Source organism: Chiroxiphia lanceolata, chromosome 6, assembly GCF_009829145.1.
Source record: "Chiroxiphia lanceolata isolate bChiLan1 chromosome 6, bChiLan1.pri, whole genome shotgun sequence".
NCBI lineage: Eukaryota > Metazoa > Chordata > Aves > Passeriformes > Pipridae > Chiroxiphia > Chiroxiphia lanceolata.
This window is the reverse complement of record NC_045642.1, coordinates 54,359,374-54,381,299: the sequence shown is the minus strand read 5'-3', so window position 1 is coordinate 54,381,299 and position 21,926 is coordinate 54,359,374. Positions and strand designations below refer to the sequence as shown.

The 21,926-nt window shown below is 44.6% G+C and overlaps 1 protein-coding gene across 2 annotated transcripts in view; it reads right to left on the bottom strand.

Annotated features, from left to right (window-relative positions):
• Positions 1-21,926, bottom strand: part of RCOR1 (REST corepressor 1) — an 81,974-nt gene that overhangs the window by 59,964 nt on the left and 84 nt on the right. The window contains exons 2-3 of one of the 2 annotated variants that reach the window (XM_032691390.1): positions 21,463-21,642; positions 21,302-21,361 (exon numbers count right to left, since the gene is read on the bottom strand). In XM_032691390.1, coding sequence (XP_032547281.1) covers positions 21,302-21,361; positions 21,463-21,642 — 240 coding nt within the window. Of the gene's footprint in view, positions 1-21,301; positions 21,362-21,462; positions 21,891-21,926 lie in introns of those variants that run through there. The other variant, XM_032691391.1, reaches the window with a different exon arrangement.

Sequence of the window (21,926 nt, the reverse complement as noted above, 5' to 3'; positions counted from 1 at the left end):
AATCTCTGTACAGATAGGGAAGATGAGAGCAAGTTAAACTGAGCAGTTATCAGTGAAAAAGGAGTTGCACCACATCATGCCCACTGCTGCAGTGGAGGAAGGTTGCTCCATGGTTATACTGGTATAATTGTATCAATTCAGCAGTAGAACTTCACCAGGAAACCAAAATACTCTGTGCCCATCTGGTGTGCTCCTCAGAGGCTGCTAAACTAAACCTCCTTTTCCTACAGTCAGGTTAAGACAGACCACAACCTTCAGGCTGAGTCCAAGGATAATCTGACATTCTGCAATGTCTTCACGTACACTACCTTTGTAGGGAATATTGCCAAAATACTACAGAAGGACAAGGCAGGACCAACCCTGCTCTCCCTCAAATCCCACGTTTCTCCATAATGAAACCTGATAGTTATTACATGCCAAGAGAAAGTCTAGCCCTAGCTCAGGATGACTGATGCCAATAAAAAGGAATTTTAACTCTGTCTGGTGAAGTGTTGGATGGAAAAAAAAAAAATCAGACTGAACCACCCAGTTATTTACAGCATTGCAGACTTCCTGTTTTGATGCAAGTCAGCAAGATCTTCTGGAATACCCAGGAACAAAGAACAGTAGTTAAGGAGGATAAGTTAGTTACAGAGAAGCTAATGATCTATCTCTGTTAAGACTTCAGAACAGAGGAAACTGCATCTATGCCCATCCTTTTCTAGCAGTATTTCAAAGACTAATGCACAGGAAAATGAAGTAATAAGTTAATGAACTAGAAAGAAAAGCAAGCTACTAGCCATAACAAGGGAGGCTATCTATGCCTGTGCAGTTTCAGACACAAATCTCCCCTGCTTCCCCAGCCCATCCTTCGTTATGTGCCACATCAGTTCACTCTAACCAGGCACTGCGACTCTGCAGTACCAAGTGCAGAACACCTTTGGGAGGCAGGTGGGCAGAAGTGATCCTGAGAAGTTCAGAACAGCAAGTCTTACCTCAGCACCAAGCAGACTGCGTGAAAAAGATCACTGGAGACAGCTATTAAAACAAAAAGCTAAACAAATGAAGACAAGACATTTAGGTTCTAGGGATCTTCTTGTTCTTATTGTAAAAGCTCCTAGAGTACTAAAAAATATTTTAACGTACTGTTAAGCTTTAATTAAGTGTCTTGCCAAATTACAATTGTGAAAGTCACAGGTGATAGGATAAGACACTACTGTGGATTAAAACCAACTACATAAAAATTATTAGGAAAAAAAAAAACACCAATTCTTTCATATGATACATTAGGGAAGAGACAAATGGCAGTACAAGGCCCAGCCTACAGTCCTCCGACCCACAGGGACTTGTTCCACTGACCTAGCTGGGCTCTAGTTTATGGCATTTGCACTCTGAAGTTCATGGAATCACTCCATAGCAGTTAAGTACAAAAGCATCCCCAGAGCATTCCCAGTACATACATTGGCAGAGATGTGCTTTGTACAGTTATACCAAATCACCTCCCAGCAAGTTCTGCTGTGGAAGGATGAGGTTTGCTGGTCACACAGTACCTACATCAGGGATTTCTGCCTGCCAGCAGCTGACCCACACCTCTTTCTCAAAGATGAACTAACAGCAGATCCCACCATCACAAGCCTGCACACAGCCAATAATTCCAAGTTTATTTTTAAAGCTGTAATTGATGAAGCCGTGAGGAAAGAGCTTTGCATAGCGAGAGAGCCAGCCTGCAAGCCCTTGATCAGAGCCAGTCAGGGTGCACTTAAGAACAATGATCCTCAAGGACTGCTCTCAAAATACCCTCAACATTTGCTCTGCACTTCCCTGCAAGCAGATCTACAGCAGAACATGATGCTGCACACCTCTTTCTTCCAAGTCCCTGGACCAATTACTGAGAAAGATCATTCACTTTAAAGCATAAAATTCCTCAAAGCTGAGAAGACACAGGCAGCAGGCAGCCAGGCTTCCAGCAACTGCTCCTGCACACGGAGGCTCCGTCCGGGTTCCTTTGCACGTCCTGCACCAAGCAGGGACCAAGCCAGCACGACGCACTTCAGACTTGCTTCTTAGCCCACCAGAGTGTTCACACTCTGAAACTCAAAAGCAAGTTTCCAGGAATAAGTAGTGGGGAATTTTGTCGCTGGATGGACGGATGATTTATGTCAGCACGATAAACATACGCTGCAAAAAGTCTTATGATAACCAAGGAACAGCTACAGACCAATTTGTCTGAGACAGGAAATGTTCTGCATAGCTGGTAATATACCTTACAGAAATACATTTTCAAGACCCCTGGGTGCACACTAGCAGCGCTTGAGCCAGTGTTTGTTTCATCCTTTTCTCTGCAAGCCATTCCCACAAGGTGCTGATTAGGACAACATCTGTTTGGCTGTAAGATACAGGAGAAGCTCTTCTAGCTACTCTGACCTCTTGCCCTCTTTCTTGGCTCACCTGTGTGTCCATCTGTCATAACATACATGTCAAACTACAGCCTGATGTACTTGATCATAGCCTTGGACCAGCTCCTGCTTGTCCATGTCACGGTAGCATCTCTTCATGGTAAAGTAGGTCACCACAAGGCCTTGAACCCTGAGAGGGGCCTCAAATTATGCCTCCACATCAGAGCAACAAGAGCTTATTCCCCTCAGGACACCCTAAGGCTCCATTATAAATGAACCCAGGAAGATAATTTCACTATCCAATAGACCGTGGTTTTCACAGACCACAGCAGACACATTTAGGACCTGCTTTTAATCTCTTCCTTTCCTGAGCCAACTGAACACGAGTTCTATTAAGATTTCCAAATAACAGGCATGTTGTACAGACACACCTTGCATAGAGTGGGCTGGAACAAACCTGAGCTCCACTACCAAGGACTTCTGATAGATGTGGCAGACACTCAGCACGCTCTGGCTACCCTGCATATGGCTGAGTGACAAATGCTGTGGTGCCTCTGTAGACCAGCTGTCCTCTCATCATTTACCAGGGCATAGTTCTGCAGTTGTCATTTAATAAAGATTTTGAATTCATTTCCTTTTTTACACCATCATGGGGAAAACCAGCATAGCTCAGAGGCATAAGACAATGAATGGTGTGACTGACGCAGAGGGTGTTTATTTAAGCAGGCAGCTAGAGAGAAGTCTGGAAGAACCAAACATGCTTCTATTAGCATCATTTGACATTTCCTTCCCCAGCTTTTGCAGTAGATGAGACCTCTGAGTACCAGAAATTCTGAGCTTCAGGCACTTATTTGAGTCCAGCATGCTGGAGCACACTGCCTCAAGAGTTTCCCTACTTTCTCTGGCATCTTGTATTCTCCTCACAGATTTTCAGGGTACAGGTCTCCAGATTCTCAGAAACTTTTTACTGAAATAGTCAAATTTAAAAAAAGCATGAAAGAGAAATTGCCAAGAAACACCTTCCAAACCCTTTGTGTAAGGGGTAAGAGGGTTTCTCCTGAGCCAATGAAATTCCCCTGATCCAGGGCTGTGGCTGCTCTGTCATGCCAGGCTTCACCCACAGAAGTGACATTCAGAAAGAGGGACAAAGCCAAAGCAGTCAGAGCAGAGAACTCCCCAGTTCCACTGGTCCCCAAGAGCAGTTTTACTTGCATGAGCAAGCAAGAGAGGCAGCACCATGAACTAGAAAGTTAAGGTAACAAAGAGAAATGTGCCCTTACAAGAGCAGTACTGGACAGTCCAGGAAATCTTCCAGTCCCTCATCGCTCCATTACAGGCACAGGGAAGGAGTTAAAACTTTGAGACACATCAAGGCTATTCATAAGGCACAGAACAGGTCTGGCACAACAGAGTCTAACCCCAACATACATTTATTTACTATATATTTCTCTTCCTTCCAAGCAACCTGAAAGGAAAATGTGTAAATTTAGCTTCTGCCTTCCTTGTTACAGACATCTCTCCCCCCCCCACCAGTGCACAAATGCAGGCTCCTCCCCGAGATAGCCAGGCAAGCTGAGCACTGGCTGCACCTGCTTTGCAGTAAAGCCAGAGGAAGCACACTGTCTCCACAAGGAATTCACAGTGGAATAGTTAATGCACCTTAGTTACCCTGCAGCCAGAAACACTTTTGACTTTTGGGAGACAGATTAAAAAGGAAAATTTCTTCCTGTTCTACCTCAAGAACGTGAATCAGTCTATTGTGGTCAGACCAGACTTCAGATGCATCAATTCTGTTAATATGACAGACCACAAACACTGACATCTCCTCTTCCTGTCTTACTTGTCACCAAATCAGGCAGGGGAGATTCCAGCTCTGCCTCATAAAGCACTGGCTCTTCTCAGGCTCCTGGTGCCTTCTCTGATGTTTCTAGATTCACGCACATTTGTCCACTCCACTCTCATCCCCATCCTGAACAACACAGGGAGCTTTAATATAAACCAGAGAAAGCTAAAAGGTTCAGCTTTCTGCCCAAGGTCACACTGGAAGTCAAGCAATGAGTTTCCTATGGTGAAACACCTGTCACAGTCTACACCAAGTGGAAATGATTCTCACGTGTCAGGATTTTAGGTGACTTTGCTTAATGAAACCAAACTCTTTTTGGATGCTTCTCCCTGCCACCACCTCTTATCTTCAGAGTTAGTGTTCTTTGCTGCAGGGCAGAGCACCCTAAACCAAGCTTACCTTCCTTTATTAGGGAGAGACTTGTCCGTTCCCCCATTTGAAAAATCAACTCAAGGATTCTTTTTCAGAACAGGGTTTGAGGCCACTGGGCCAAAAAGGGGAGGAAGGAGAAGAAATATCACCACATTATCTGCATACTAAGCTGGCTCACCTCCCAACCGATTTCTCATTCATTCAAGTCCAGCCTCCATTCTGCAAAGAGAGGTGACCCAGCTGGGGGCTACCAGAATACAAAACTTAAGAACTGGATGAGGGCTTAACTATGGAGAACATAAATGCAGAGTAGGAGAGCTAATTACTCATCTTACTGCCTCGATTAACTGTGCACTGGAAATTCTGTCCTGAACAGGAACAGTTTCTACTTTTCCTGTGGTACACAAATGTCCCAACCTCCTCTGTGTAGGTACTTACTTCCATAAGTACCAAAAGCCAAAAATGCTGCAGGCAATAACATTCATTTTCCCCAATACCAGCACAAACTTGTACTCTTACAGTCCAAATGACTAAAAGAGAGGAACAAGTTATTTTACTTCCCTTTACACTGCCTGCCCCTTGTTACTATGCATCCAAACCCTGGAAGGAACCTATCAGTCAGCTTCCAGTGGTCAGATATGCCCCTGAGAGCCTTCAGAGGCTCGTGTCAAATCCCAGCATCCTATGTGCTCTTTCCCCCATCACTGCCAATTAGTCAGACATCTACACAGAAGGGCCATTTTTGGTGTGCTGACAGCTTCCCCCATCCAATTCATTCCAGGGTCTGTCCACGATCATTACTTCATTCCCTCGCTCGCTTCACTAACACTCTAGCTGTGCTTGGCCCCAACCAGAGACTATTTATTTATGGCTATTTGGAGGCAGTATTCCCACCACCTTTCCTCAGTGCTAGCCCATACTTCTGTTCAGTTGTAGTTAGTTGCGTGGAGATAGTGCATTACAGCGTAAGTTAAATAGCCACTTAAACATCTGCTTTGGCAAGAAGAGCTTTGTCATCCTAGAGCTGCGTGACACGAGCGCATCTGTGAAACAACAGGGTGTAACTGTACTGTGAGCAAAGTACAACAGGGATCTCATGCCTGTATAACAACAGCACCAGCACAAAGTGCCTGCTCTTACTGAACAAGGTCCTGGGCATGCCTGACCAAATTCAGCACCAGAGTAACCACCTGCTGCAGCAAGGACACCCCAATGGCAGAAGAGGGTCCTGCTCTGAAGATGTGGCAGAGAACAGTGCATGAATGGCTGCAATATTGCTTGTTTTTCAGAGGGGGAGGTCCAGCTCTCGCACAGCACAAGAAACAGGATTTGGCATGACCCACAAGATCCAAGTTAGACAATGCCTGTCCCAGCTTCAGAGAGGTCTAGGAATGCAGGTAGTAATGATATTTCCACCGCTGAAAAAGATATGGTGCTTTGTACTGCTCAGCGATGAAGGGAGGAGTCTGGAGAGAAGGAAGGTTAGAGGTGAAAAGAGAGAAAGCTATAAGGGTCCCTTAACTCAAACAAGTATTTATCAAGAATTTATATGAAAAAAAATAGAGACAGAGGAACAAGACCTATACTGTAAAACTCAAGCCTGAAGAGAAGTAACAAGACTTTAGAAGACCCACTCAGAGTTGGATTCAGACTCCAGACCCTGCAAAGCACATGTCTTGCAACTACACTCAGATGAGTATTGTGCCAATAGCTAGCCTGCATGGTGACTTACAGTGTTTGGCTCTTCCTGCATCTGGCTCAGGCACATTCCCCAGAGCCAGCAGTTCATTAGACTCGCTCACACTTCAAGCAGCCTGCTACAGTCCAGGTGATCATACGCGAGGTCCCCATGCCCTGACAGCAGCATAAAGAGATGCTGCTTGGCTTCAAAGGGCAGGCAGGACAACCAACAGCAGAGTAAAATACACTGACAGGACAGCAGAAACGCACACTTGCAATCCCACACACACCTTCCTTGCAGGTTATGGCAAGCAAGTCATTAGCTCCATGGTGACTAAGTCCAGCACAGCGGGGCCAAGTAAACAGTGCTGTGGGGACATCACACTTTGCTGATGGTCACAGGAAATCACAAGTGACAGCCACAACAGCAGGTGCCAAACACAATGTGCATCCCACTATGTACCTCAACTTCCAGGTAAACTGCTTCTGGAAAGGGCAGAACAAAAGTCACAGCGAAGAAGAGTTTAAGCTGAATGGCCTGAGCAGCTGCAGGGTTGGCAAAGGGCATGTGAGCAGAGAAAGCCACAGCTCTCCTTCCCTAGGAGGAGCAAAAGGAAGGACAGCCCTGCTCTGGCTCTCCCATCACCAGGCACACTGCATATCTGCCCAGGATGCCAGAGCAGTACCCAGCCACGTATGTAAGTCCCTAACACAGACAAGGACAGCTGCTGTAGGCAGAAGCAGTAGCTCAGCTCAATGCGGATGCATCAGGCCTTCAGACTCAGCAGCCTTTGGCTAGTTTGATACTGTCATGAATGTAGTTTCCCTTCCACCATCACCTGGCTGTCTCCTGATCTCAGGAATTCAATTCAAGACCCTATTCTCCAAAGCGTAGGAAGAGAGGATTTGCACTCACCTGAACTAGCAATCGTATGTTTAATTCATCAAGTGACAAAACAACAGAAAGAATAGCCAAGTATCTTTAGAAAAGGACACTAAAAGCATGAGATTTTTTTTTTGTTAAAATTTTGCCCACTGCCACTTTCCAGCTGTTCTTGGATGGTTTTCTTCCTATTCCCTGCCTCCTATATAAGACACTTAGCTTCCAGTTCTGCTGACCTCACAAGTCTTTTTCACATCATTCTTGAATCTTCACTGATTTCTCTCTCCTTACAGTTGCCCTCCAAGACTACAGAGTCTTGCCAAAATGCAGAAGATAAAACACATTCTTGTTGTCAAGTCAGCTTGTCCTTTTAACATATGGCACACAGAGCTTTGTTTCATCTTAAACTCAAAGCAAGGAAGTTTAGCAGCCAGCTCTCATCTTGGAGAAAGAGAAATTTTAGGCTCATTAGAAAATAGCGTATTAAGATTTCTATATTAGATTCATGAACATTGGAAGCTACTTAAAAAAAAAATAAAAATCAAAGGCAACAGAAAGGCATATTTCATACAGCCTGAGAGCAATTCTGTCATTTGTTTTAAACTTTTCTGTAACATAACATGGCCTTTGAGTTAACATTTCATTTCCAACCACTTTAGAAATATATGACTGCTCTGTGACCGTTCTGCTCCTATGGACATTTTTGTTGGAAAAAGTAAGTCTGGATATGTACGTTCTCTAGTTAGTTCTCACTGATTCCCTAAAATAATGAGTAAAAAAATCCAAGGGCATCAAAAGATGCTTCTAATTACTTTTACACTACTGGTAAGAATCAGATATTTACTCCCTACTGCATAATCTCCATGTGTCAGGTACTGTACAACTCACCAAGAAATTCTCTTTCAAACTTCCTTAAAAAATGCTTTTGTATTTTGACTACATTCTCCACCAAGCCCATACAATATTTATTAACCAAACAGGGAGAAAATTACATGCAACAGAATAGTTCTGTTGAAATTCATTACAACTGTCATTCCTAAAGCTTCCAGGTACTTTCTGAAAACATTCCCTTCTCCCCATTCCCATGAGATGCACAGATTGACGAGATACACTTCTGCTAAGGAACCTCCACAGGTAAGACTTACTCAGGTCTTGGCTATAGCTTCACTTATCATCATGAAAGTGAATTTTAGTTAGAACTATTATGCCCAGAAAGATATGGAAAGATGGATTTCTTCTGAAGGCAGCATCCCGTATCAAATTCGTTTCCACCTAGAGCACAGCTACTTAGAACATTTTGTTCAAACTGAAAAATTTCCAGCCCTTTGATTACAAAGGCAACCTGCCAAGTAAGAGTATAAAATTAGCACATTAGTGCAGTAGTGTCTTCCTTAGTTTGGATGCAGCATCAGTGCCTCAACTGCATGCCACAGTTTTACAGAGGTAAAACTAAGCTAAGTCTAACTAGATTCATTCTTTTCTACTCCAGAGGCTCAGAATAACTTGTACAGCATTGAAATACAGGTACTAAGCCAAATTCTGTCTACTGACAAAAGAGTAAGAACAGAGTAGCAATAAGAGAAGGAAGGCAACCCTGGCACACAAGGAAAACCCCGCTGCAACAGCCAACAAACACCACAGTACGCGAGCAGCACCCAACCATTTTATCCCTTCCTGCTGCAGGGTATATGGTGGCACAGGTGCTTGATGCTTGCAAGTGCCAAGTCCATTTTTCAAACCCTGGTTGTAACTGCTTCTGACTTTAGAAACGTAAGTTGTTTTTAAAATGCATCATCAAAAAAAGGTTAAATACAACCTTTTTCCTTTTATTCTCATGTTTGATAACATTTCAGCAGGCATCTATCCAACTTAAGCAAGCTCTGGGTGTGCACCTGCTCCAAGCTTTGTCCTAGCCCTGGTAGCATGAATTAAATCCACTGCCTGTATTAGTACAGGCACTACATAGTCACTGGAAAGGTTTTTCCTACCTGTCTCTCTCAGAGCCCCCATTGCATCTCCTCCCACCCCCTCACCCAGCAGACACCAAAATAATTTCTGCACCCAGTAGTTTCCTTCTCTCAAGGTGAAACAAAAGGACATGCTGCTGCTACAGAGGTATTGCTGTGGGCAACACAGCAGCCACAGTAGAGTGAGAGATAACCAGACAGGGCAGCATTCTGCCAAACTAAGCTGGAGACTTGGTTCCAAGAGAAGCCTGGTGTCTGCTCCAAGAGCCTCTTTCACAAGGGCTCAGGTAAGAGGGCACGAAACAGTCCCCTTCCCAGCAAGCTTCAGAGCAATAAGGACTGTTTCCAAGTCTAATTCCCCAACATCTCATTTATTTGTTTTTATGATCTCTAAAAATATTCTTATGTGGGGTTTAAGAAGTTCTGTCTTTATTTCTCCTCCCTCCTTCAAAATAACTTCAGCAAGGTGAGTACAATAGAAAACATCAATTTGCCTAAAGTAACTACTCACACACACACTTTAAACAGCTTCAGCATTTATAAAGGTCTTCTCAATCGACATCCATCCTTTCCAAACAGCAGCAGCCAGTCTCAGATCGTCAGGCAAAGCAAGTGCTGCCCATCTCCACACTGGAGCAGCACACGGATGTTCCTCAGTCACTAGTTTCACCAGAGCAAACTGCAAGACCTCTCAGCTCAAATCACCTTTGCTTCTGCTCCAGTAGAAAAAGTCATTTTTCACCCAAATCTACAAATATACTCCTAAACCTTTGCCAATTTTCAGCCTGCTGGCAGGACGGCTGGATTTGTGCCTGCCCGGTTTGCACCACAAGGACTGCGCCGCCTGACCTGTGTGGAGGACAGCTTGCTGTTTCACCTGAAACTGCCCAAGAAAAAAACCTGATCCCATGCACTCACAATCCCAAGCAAATCTGGGGGGGAATATCATCTTAAGAACCAAACCAAGAGGACTAAAAACCCATCCGAAATACAGAAAGAGCTAGAGCACAATGCAGCAGTTTCCCAGAGAGCAGACCCACTTCTCAGAGCCAGTACACACAGGAGGGAACAATTTGTCAAGCAGCTCTTGGGCTGAAATCCAGAGGACAGCTCTGAAAAATCATCCCTTTGCCACCAAGTTCCCACCAGCAAGCCTCTCTCCCAAGTTATTCGATACTTGTATAAAGCCTAACAGGGGAAGAGAGCTGATGAGAACTTCAGATGAGATCCAGCTGTACCCTCCCGCTCCCCTCAGCACACACAACCATGAGCCCAAGGCTGAGATTACAGCAGAGAAAAGCTCTTCAGAGTGCTTGCGTGTCCTCACTGCATCAAAACTCACTGCTCACAGATTTAAGTTAGTCAGCAACCTCAAGGTTTGCTTTACTCACAAAACAGGCAAGGAAACCTCCTCTCTCTCCAAATTCACAGGACAGGCTTCAAAGCTACTCTGGGCAACTCAGCCTCAGTGCCCATCAGGCAGGGGCTGGCTAGAGGTTCCAGACAAGCGCTCAGTCGGCTCCCAGGACAGCCCTGGCTGCAGGAAAGATCAGCTCTCTCACCTTTCTCGCGCATCTGTTTGCTCACAGCAGCAACAGGTCAGAAGAGTAACACTACTGTCCAGGGAGATAGATGCTCTACTAGCTCAAGTGGGGGGAAGCATGTGCTCCTACAGGAGCAAGCAGCACCTTGAGGCTTCCACAGGAGAAGCTGAGGCTGAAATTCTTCAGTGATTAAAAAAAAAAAAAAAAGCCTTAAGGAGCCTGAAAAGAAAAAAACATCACTGCTATGTAAATGGCTGAAAAGCAAGCTGACACCATGCACAGAGACACGGAAGTTGTAAAAGAGGCTAAGGGACAGAGTCCTGCTACATTTTTCCCTCTTTTAGCGCAAAATTGTAACAAAGTAAAAAATCATGACCACTTTCTTCCAACCTGAGGGAGAACTTGCAACAACAACTACAATGAAGCTCAGACACGGGTGTCCCTCCTGGAGAGACGAAGTACCAGAAAAGAGGGCTCAGGAGCACAGAGAAGAGCACAGAAATCCAAGCAGATCTGGGTTAGTAAGGGGGTGGACAGATAGGATATAAAAACTGTACTAAAACTAATGAAAGTGGAAGAACCACAAATAGCAACTTAGGAAACAAAAAAACGGGCTGAGCCACACTACAGGAAAGCAATCTTTTCTTATAAGAGTTGACTGCAAAAACATTTGGGGCAAACCCAGCAAGTAGGCTTTCTCCCCAGAAGTAAGTAATTTTTGAAAGGACAAACAGGGACAACTGCCTTTTGTTAGGGTGGTCGGAGGGAAAAGGGATAGCAGTGAGGCAAGGTGCAAAGAGAAAACAACTTCAAAGCAATTTCTGTGGGAGGTTAAATTAGGTAAGAATGTATTTTGCTTAGAAAGAAAAAGAGCAGGTGGTAATTGGGAGCATCTCTATAAATGGCCTTATTCCAACAGGAATGACAGTTACTGCACAGCAAATGTTTATAAAATAAAAAAGATCCGTTTAAACGAGTGGTCAGAGCATAACTAATTACTGCTGTGATACAGGAAGCCAACAGCTGCAGGGACAAAGGCAGGCTGGAGCACAGCCCTCAAGAAGCATACGGGGCCCATCGCTCCCTTAAAGTTTGGGCCTCCAACTCCCTTTGAGCCCCTATAAAGTGCCATACGTCCTTGGTCAGGCATTGACAACAAAAACAACATGAGGGAGTGGGCTACCCTTGTTTCTTGAGCACCTACTGCCAAAATACAGGCTTGGGACAAAGCAACTTATCAGCAAGTTAAAAGGTCTACACCGGTTCATCCAGCACATGCCAGCAGCTGCACCAACAGTATGTAAAAGCAGTGCAAGTTTTGAAGGTGTTTACCTTGCCTTAGTCATAATTTTAAGTTTTTACAGCCAGAGTTTAGAAACGATCTTGTGATATTTTAAGCCTATGACCTTTGTTTAGAGTGTATGTCGCTTTGAGCAGTATCTATTTTAACACAGGCTAAAACTTTTACACTATCCGAGCGGCACAATGGTTTTGCATTGGGGGGCACATCACTTTATTTTGCAGCACTTGGTTTTTTAAGAAAAGGTGGTGTCAAAACCTACCTGCTGAAACTCCCACCCCCCCCAACCACCACGTACTCATGATTCAGATGTGCAAGAGGGGTTTGTCCCAAGGTGACGGGGCACATTTGGGGCTGGTTTCATTCTGCCAGCCTAAAGACAAAGACTCAGAATTTGAGGTGAGCCAAGTTGTCTTCCCCCACAAGAGGTACAATATCTGGAGTGGGGGGGTTTTGTTGTTGTTTAGACTACTTAATCCACACATTGAGCTGGGTCTGCCTAGCAACAAGTTAGAGTTTTAAACTTGTATCATCCTACTTGTGTTCCCATGGCTACTGTCATGAACGGTGTGGCGGCAGCTGCACAAATCAGCACAAGGGTCCCAGGAGGGACATCTTTAAGATTCCCAGACAGAAAACAATACCGAGAAAGTACAAATGCTACACCTGGTATGCCTGCCTGCCTTTACAGCCCCTACTCCTCCCAAAAGCACCCACACCAGCTCCCTCTTAAGGATGGAGGGATATCAGCCATAGAAATAGATGTGCACACTGGTATGTACTGATCATTTTACACTCTTTGGAACAAAAAAGCTTGGGTTACAGATGCGGTACTTTTAGCTTCTCACACAGCTGTTAGCAACCTAAATGCAGAACCACACACAGCTCCAGCCAACAGTGCCTGCTGCATGGGGCAGCGAACTCTCAACAAAGAGTGGGGAGCAGCTGAAAAATCCCCCCCCTCCGTTACCATTCACACCTGGCCAAATCTCAAACCAATGTTATTGATGAGAACAGAGGGATGAGTTTAGACACTCAAAGAAGGTGGGAAGTCAGAGGCAACAGAGAAAACTCGACATTTCAATGCAAGCTGCAAGTAAAAAGCTGCTTTGAAAGCAATGCTCTAATGTGGACCAGATTTTCCTAGTCCTGCCACTTCAGTTCTTCTACAGGGAAGGCCATGTCCTACTCAAGAGAGGTTTTTCTTAGTCTTTATCCATGCCCAAACCCCTTGTGTAACTAGAATCTCTGTGTGCCCTCCCCAGGGACCAGTTAACAGGAGAGGGCAGGCACTGTACCCCTGCATGCGAGCCTTGTTTACATGTATTCCTTAGGGATTTCTGAACCCAGAAGCCACAACTACGATTACATATTTGTTACAATGTGTTTTCATACTAGGCTTATAAAGCCTAGAAGGACACCAATTCAAGGTCATGTACATTAATAATTATTTTCAATACCAAACTTTCAAAACAAAGTCTCTCTATGAACTCAGGCTCAATCTGATAAGCATCCAGTCATCTAAAAGTACATGCACCTGCTATCACAACAGGTTATCAAAGATACCTATAGACAGCAGAACTAAAAAGATGCAATTAACCACGTGGTTAATTAGACAACTGCACTACAAAAATAAGCTGTTGGCTTTTTCAGGTTTTGTGAAATCCATCCAGGTGAAGAGCACGAAGGGAGGTGGCAAGGAAGATAAAATAACTTTAAGGACAAAAAGTCACAACCTTAAACTCCTGCCCCTAATGGGGCAGGGGAATATTTTTGTACAGACACACCTAGTTACAGACACAGAGTACCTCTGAGACCCTATGGATGTCCCCTAGACACACCTGCATGATAGGAGAACAGGGCTGAAGGGGAAGAATAGACTAGAATTTCCTCCTGGGAGTGGATTTTTGCAATTTTATCACACTGCTGCAGCCTCCTGCCCCCAGAGAGGCAACATTTACCTATACTTCCTTTATCAAGTTCAAAGAGCAAGCTACTGCATAGAGTTGAATTTAAGATACTTGGAAAGGTAGGTTAAACTCACTTGTTTCATCTCAAAATTTTACTTGAGAAGTAAATTTATTGAGTTTGACCTACAATACTTAAAGGCAGTCCCATCACAATGTGTTGCATTTCAAAACAAACAGTGAGAAGAGCACAAAAGCAGCCCAGTTCTCCAATATGCTGGAGAAACTGCCACTGCCTTGACTAAGGCTGAGCACATCCTCTTGCACTTTCAAAAAGCACAAAGTCATCAAAACTTTCACATGGAACAATAAATTAAAAGCTTGTAAAGTTTAAAGAAAGAAACACCTCATTCAGCATTCCTTAAAAAGTATTTTTTAAGATGAAGTTTATTTTACAAATCAACTCCATATTTTCAAGAACTGAATTTCAAACTGCTCTTTCCAGTTTAAACACTTAAGAACACAGGACTGCTCATCTCGTTATCCTGTCAAGTCAAAGCCTCAGAAGACAAGGTCACCCAGTGCAGAAAGAAGTACAGACTTCCTAGAAAAGGGGCATGCTCTAACTACCCCAGAGTTTTCTTTTTTATTTGGTCTCCAGGCTCCATCAACTACGAGTCAGCATGTCTCAATCTCACCTTACACTTGGAATGGGTAAGGCAAGCCTTGGCCGCAACCAGAAATTGTCCTGTGCGAGGGAAGCAGGGACTAGCACTAACCACAAGTTTCTGAGGAGCCAGTTACTTCACATTCACCTGCCTGGCGCATATTAAAAAATTACACATTAAAGTTACAACACAGTTAAACACACACGAATGTCCACCAAAGCACTGTCACCTATACCACTCTGAAGGTATGTGACAGGACTAGAGCCCACTATAAGCCGCATTATACCGTGCGCCTTGATCACAGAGGCAAAGATTTCCGAGCTAATTATAATGACTAATCACAGGGAGCTCTAAGCCTTCACTTGGCCAAGTCACAGACCTAACTAGGACTGAAAACAAGAGTTTTAAGAGTACCTCATTAAGCAGCAGGAACCAACTATGAAGAACAAAGCAGTCACTCTACCTAGTATTAATTCCAGTCCAGCCATTAATACATTTGTCAGTACATGAGACAGCTATTACCTCCACATACAAACACTGCATGTGCCAGGCAGGGAAGGAAGCCACAGGCTTTGGCTACACCGAGACCTGTTTGTTTACTACAGCATTAAGGTTTGAGAAGGATGTTCTCGGTACTATTTGAATAATGAGAAAGCTCCAAAGCCATGCCTTGAAATATGTTCGAGTGGGAGTTGTGCTCACCACCAGAAGCCTCTGAACCTCTTCACAGGATGAGTGAACGGGCTGGGTGAAAGCTGACTACAGAATAATGTAGGCTTAAAAATGGTCTCCCTCAGGTGAGCAGCCCAGAGGTAAAAAAGATACGGCACCAAATCAACAGCTGAACTCCTGCTGAGGTGCCAGAGATATGGATAATAAAGTTTCCAACCTGAGCACGACTCTTTCTCCAGGGTAGATTTGAAAAACAGAGGATAAGCTGAAGTGTCAGCACCTACATGTCAGCTTCGTTCTCCTAACGCAGTAGCGGGAGCGCACTCTCTCCTGCCATGGTGACTGGACCAGCAGCGAGCATCACTGACAGAATGAGATGAGACAGACTCACCCACACACCAGCAGAGTTGCCAGCACAGTAAGGAGGCAGCAGGAGTCACCTTCCCCCTTCCCCAAGGCCACTGGGGACCAGCCTGACCTTGAGAACCCCTTCAGACTGTACCTAAATGCCTAAGGGGTTAAGACAAAAAAAATGAGGCTTTGGCAACAACTTCTGGTGGAGCGCCTGTTGAGGACCTTCTCATCTGCTCTGCACTGCAGCACATATAGAGAGGCTGTGACCTCTGAGGAAGAGGACAAGACAAATATAGCCCATGAGGAAGTATGGGGTTGAGCAGACAACCAGGGGGAAAAGCTCCTCCTCTTCCACCAGTTTAAGAGAAAACCTGTAAGACCCAAATTTTCCACCACCTAACTCTGAAAACACACTCTTGTTGGGCATGATGTACATCTCAAACAAGAGTGAAAGACTCAAGGTGCACATGGTTTACCAAGACACCAGGCAGCCTCTGTCAGCCCAAACACACTGGGCATTAGTTCGTTATGGTTTGATATTTCTGATTAGATCAAACATCCTGATAACTCTTCCTTCTTTTCCGAAGGGACTGTTGAACTAAGGGAGTTCCTGCCTGTTGCTTTTAAGGCATAGTCATTTGAGGAGATGAGATAGCTTTCCAGGATACCAGTATTTCCAGTTTCAGGAGTTTGGTTTCCACTTGCTTAGACAGAGATTGCAAAGTCTCACCTGAAGAGCACTTCTTTTTTTCCTCATCCCCTTTCTGATGAGTCCGTTCATCCAAACACCATTTTCTCTTACAGCCATTAGTACTCAGACTACTCACAAACTATTAGGACTGTGAGGATCAAGACTAGCTGCAAACAAAGAAACAGAACAAGCTGGCTGGGAGTTGGACTTGTGAAGTGGAAGTCATAAGGGGGCTTTTAACAACCTCTTGTTAAAGGGCTACAGTCCCAGCTGCATAGACCAATAGGTGCTTCTGCCCAGAACCTCGTGAAGCAGCTGATGATACAACCTAATAAAACATGGCCTTTGCAACCACCAGAGCAATACAGCAATTCTAGGGGAATCAGCCACCTAGGGGTTGTCCCAATATTATACTTTCAACCTTTGATCCTAAATAGGCAGAGGGTGGGCACATTTTAACAGCCAGAATTGGATGGATGGATGAATGCATCAGTTTCCTACCCTAGGACACGACCATGCTACCACTTCCCCACAGTGATCAGGCACTCCAGATCAGAAAAGCAGACTATGTTGTTGGGGTTCTTTTACTCCCTCTTTGACACAGCTACACTGACAGAGTTTCTCACTACATTGAAAAGGGTTGCTGGTTTCTCCTTCCCCCCCCCCTCATTTTTTGGTCTGGAATATCCACTGTTTGTGCAGGAGCACACAGAGCACAGCTAACAGTGAGCACCAGAGAACGAGCTCCTCAAGGACTAGAGACATTAGTGAGCACCCTCCAGTAGGCTTTTCTGAACCAAGAGGTGAAAGCACCTTCCACCATTTTTACTTTAATTCTTATGGTACAACAACAAAAAAGTGGGAGAAGAGCAGCATTGCAAACAAGGAATTGAAGTCTCCCAACTGACATACATCCCAGATTTGCATTTCTACAACAAGACACTATTGAGTCAAACTTGCTTTTTCTCATCTATTTCCACTGGAAAGAGCCCCAGAAGCTATTTTTCAAAGATGACCAACACAACCACTGTCCAAAGATACAAGATGTGGCATGTATTTTTAATGCCATTGCAACAAATAAGGAAATCTGAAGTTTTAATGCTATAAAGGAGAAAAAAAAAAACAAAAACTTCATCTGCATTCAACACAAGTCAAAATTTGGGAGTAACTGTTCTCTTAAGGGAGTTATTTAACACTCCTCAAAATTATGGCAGTTTTAGTCTTCAGTTAAATTCATTGGCTGTGTTAAAGTGCTCACTAATGCTTTCTTCCTCCTATTTTCAGTGTTCCAACAGCATAAGTTAATAAGCAACAAATAAAATGGTCAAGTACAATATCAGAGCTTCCCTATAGGAAAGATTTTTTTTTTTAGCTTTAGGATATGCAATGTTTCCTTTCACTGAGTCTTTCCATTAACAAGACATGTGGGTTTCATTTGTATGGATTAAAAGAATCATAATCGTTTTCCCTCTTCAAAACCTTCCGTGTCTCAGTTTCAAAGCTCCCAAGAAATGCTGACCTACCAATATCAGCCTTTGTTTAACAGACAGAATTTTTGGCTGGCAAACATTTGACTCTGAGCTTTAACAAGACAAGAAATAGCAGACAAAACAGCAATTTTTCACATCACATATGTGAACTCAAGGCCAAACAGTGAAACAGAGCAGAAGTGCAAGTTTTACTGAGTTTACTGAGCTCTGACATGGGATTTTCAGCCCAAAAAGTTTTGCCTGTTCTTCTCTCAAGCTGAATTGGCTTCTTTAGTATACACATTGTCTCTGAAAAAGCCCTGCCTTTACAGTACAGCTATTCTTATATAAATAATAACAGAGGTGTAAGTACTGTAACAATATTAATAAAAAAGGCGTACGTTTTTGAGAGAATAAAAGAAGTGGGATCAATGCAGTGAGAACTTACTTTCTCAAAGTAAGGAGAAACTGGGATAGGTAAAAAAGCTAGCAACATTAACTTTGGCAAAGAACCTATAAGCTCTGTCAGCACATGGAATAGGCCTTGCCACTGTAAAGAGATTTACTAAAGGAGCTGAGAGTAAGAACCACCTCTTACAGAGGATTCCAGCCACAAGCATTTTTACAGACAAAGAATCACATCAGGCCATTCCTTGGCCACTGCCACAGCAAGTTTTAGGCACAAGGAATATTAAAAACTAACACCAAGGTATTTTAATCCAGAATGTGAACTTGTCATTTTCTGGTTCCAAGGATGAAGCAAAAACAAAGAAGCACAACCCTTAACCATTTTCCTCTTACTCTACTAAAACAGGGAAGAGACAAGCACTTTCTATCCTTCTCCGTGCTAACAAAAAGGTGGTGAGGTCCCTTTCCTGTCTAAACCTAGGCAATCATTGAGAACACTCTCCACTTTCAGGCCATACAACGTAGTAAATTTTTTCTCTTCTCTGGCTATTTCATTTATGAAACCCAAATCGACATCCTGTCTTGCTCTACCTCTCTTTTCTCCTGTAGCTTCACAGAAATGGATTTCAGAAAAGCTTTCCTGATTTCACTGCTCTTTGCAGCAGCTCACATGTGGCTGAGAAGTGAAACAAAATTAAAGGCTTTCTCTGCCCCTCTGCATGGGGAGAGAGGAACACCCACATAAGAATGCTGATGTAAGAATCAGTAGTTACAGATATACCTCAAGCCAAACACAAAGTATAGCTGAGCATTAAATTAAAAGAAAAAAAAAAAAAAAAGAAGTACACACAAGGCCTGGTCTGTGTTATTTTCCCCTCAGCCACAGCCACAGAGGCACAAGCACTCTGCATTTTCCCAGACAGCTAACCTGAAGGTGAAAGCCTCCACAACTCAACAACAAACAATCTTCAAGCTTTAGGATCCTTTGGTCAATCAGCCCCTCAAATTTCTAAAGAGAAACAGACCCAGCATCTGTGCACTCTGATAACACTATTCCATAGATTTAACTTTCTAAATAACCAGCAAGACAGGACAATTTAATAGTTTCAGTCTAACGGTCTTAGCACAGCACGTTAGGCTTATTTAGGGTTTTCTTTCTTAAAGAGAGAAACCAAAGAGACATAACATATGAACACAACTTGGCTTTTAGCCTTTAGGACCAAGAAGAGATGACAAAATTCAGGGAACAACCTGGCACTGCAAAATTATTCCTGGGTAGTTGGACAAGCCAGGAAATCAACTCTTCAATACCCAATCAGACAAAAGTTCACCCCAAACTTCTTACCTAACAAGTATACTTTTAAGAACCAGAGTAAAAAATAGAGACCAATACAGGAGGATCTGATGTCCATTCAGGTCATCAGAGGACTGTGCATTCACTTCAGGTGACCCTACCATGAGCTTGCTATATTACACTGTGTACTCAAACACCAGTACCTGCTGATCCAGTGTTAGGGTACGTATTACTCAGAAAAAAATTTGTTTCTTCACATCACACACTTCCCCTCTCCCTCCTACTCCACACAGCACAGAAAGCAATAACCTTTGTATAGGTCACTGTGAGTTTAAACCAGAACAATGTACAGCTGAGCACATAACAGTGAGGAAGGGGCTCACAGTATTTTTCCCCCTCCGTCTATTATGTTACAGAAATGAATTGCACAAAAGAGCATAATTCTCCAGGGTGACCAAAAAGCCCAAGTATTGTTGTGATACGTGGCTGAATAGCCAGTGTGATGCACGTTGTGTGTGCTACAGAAATGTTGCGTTTGACCTACAGATTGAAAACCAGTGTCAACTGCTGCCTAACTAACAGCTCCCCCTCCCTTCCCCCCCCATCTCCTCCTCCTCCTCTTCTCCCCGCCCGCCCCCTTTTTCCTCCTGGTCAACCAAGAAACGGAGCTCCCATGTGCCAAGACCTTGCATCTTATTTTGTCATGAAAACGAAGGGGGGAAGGGGTGGGGAAAAATTATTCTGTAAATAAATACAAGTAATACTGAACTTAAGAAAAAAAATCCTCTTTACCCTCCCCCCACCTTGAGACCTGAACAGTTATGAACAAACATACTTAATAATAAAAAAGGTATCCAACATTAGTGCACAGTCTGAGGATGACCCACGAGAAACCTTTTTCCTGAACCCACACAATAGTAACTCTAAGGATTATTCGATAAAGAGACACCGTGGCTTTCCACACTATTCTTTTTGTTTTAAGGCGAGAGGTGCGGAGGATTCAATTAAGTTTGGGCTGGGCAAAGGGAGAACTCCAAACGCTAGGATCTCCAGCAGGCAGGAGGAGGGTTTTCGCTGGCTTCAACCTCCACTTACAAAGGAACAATACCAAAAAAAAAAAAAAAAAAAAAAGCTTCGATTTCAAACTAAAGAGGTCAACAGCCTGTCTTTCTATATACGGAGATACATCAGTACTAACGTGCTTCCAGCACCTGCCTTTCAGCACAGCCCCAATTCCTTTGTTTGCTCAAAATTTGCTTCCATACCACTTTAAATTAGCTTACAAAGAACCGCAGCGGAATAGCTGGAACGTGAAACAATAATTTTTTTGGAGGAGGGAGGCGAGCAGCTTCTTAGGAAGAGAGAAAATTAAAATACAGACCCAAGTCACTTCTAAATACCTTCGAAAAAAATATTTGTAACTTGATGTCTTCTAGTTCCACACCTATCACTGAGACTACAGAAACACGAGTTCAGGAGAGGATAGAACAAACAAAAAAAAAAAGGGGGGAAAGAAAGAGAGAAAGAAAGAAAGAAGAAAAAAAAAATCCCACCCAACTGCCATCTCCTGCCTCCTCCAGCCCTGCCAGCTTCCCTGTTCCTCCCTGCCTGCAAAGCGCCCTCTGGAAAGCATCGAGACTTCTTTTATCAACCGTGTGCGTTGGGGAAGGGGGGAGGAAGGGGGGGGTCCTTGTTCTTGCTCTGGGTGTTTGAGACTAGAATTAAGGAAGGATTATTTTTGGACCCCTTCCGATGAGAGGAGCCCCGGGTACCCCACTCCCCACCCCCCAGGGGGCTCCGCTCATCGGGAGGGGTTCAAATCACTGGATGAGGGGGGAGGAGTTGCCCCCCCAAAAAATATAATAAAGACTTACCAGGGTCGAAATCAGGGACCACCGCCTGGTACTGCGGCCCGACCCTCATTCCGCCGCCAGCTGAGGGAGGCAGAGGGACAAGCGTTACCCGCGTGGGCCCAAGCGGCCCCTTCACCCCCCCCCCCCCCCCCAAAAAAACCACCCCCCCTCCCGCTCCTCACCGTGCTCCTCATCGCTGGAGGACCCCGAGCTCCCCTCCTCCCAGGAGTTCCCGCTGCTGTTGCCGTTGGGGGCGGCGGATAAACTTTTACTGCCGCCGTTGTTGTTATTATTCGCCCCGGCGGCGTTGTGGTTCCTGCCCCGCCGTTTCCCCGAGACCTCCGGGCCCTTCTCGATCATGGCTGGCATTTAGGGGAGGAAGGGGGGGGGGGGGAGTGGAGAAGAAGGGAAGGGGGGGGATCAGAGTTTAAAAACTGCGGGGGGGGGGCTGTGGGAGGCGCCAAGGGCGGGCGGGAGCCGGGGCGGGCCGGGCCGGTGCGCGGCGGTGGCGCTGCTACATCCCCCACCGCGATCGCCCCGAACTTTGAGGCTCATCCCAGCCCTGCGCTGGGACTCCGCTCAACCTGCGCTGCTGCCCGCCGAGAGCCCCGCCCCTCCCGCTCCCGCCGCTGCCCATTGGCCGAAC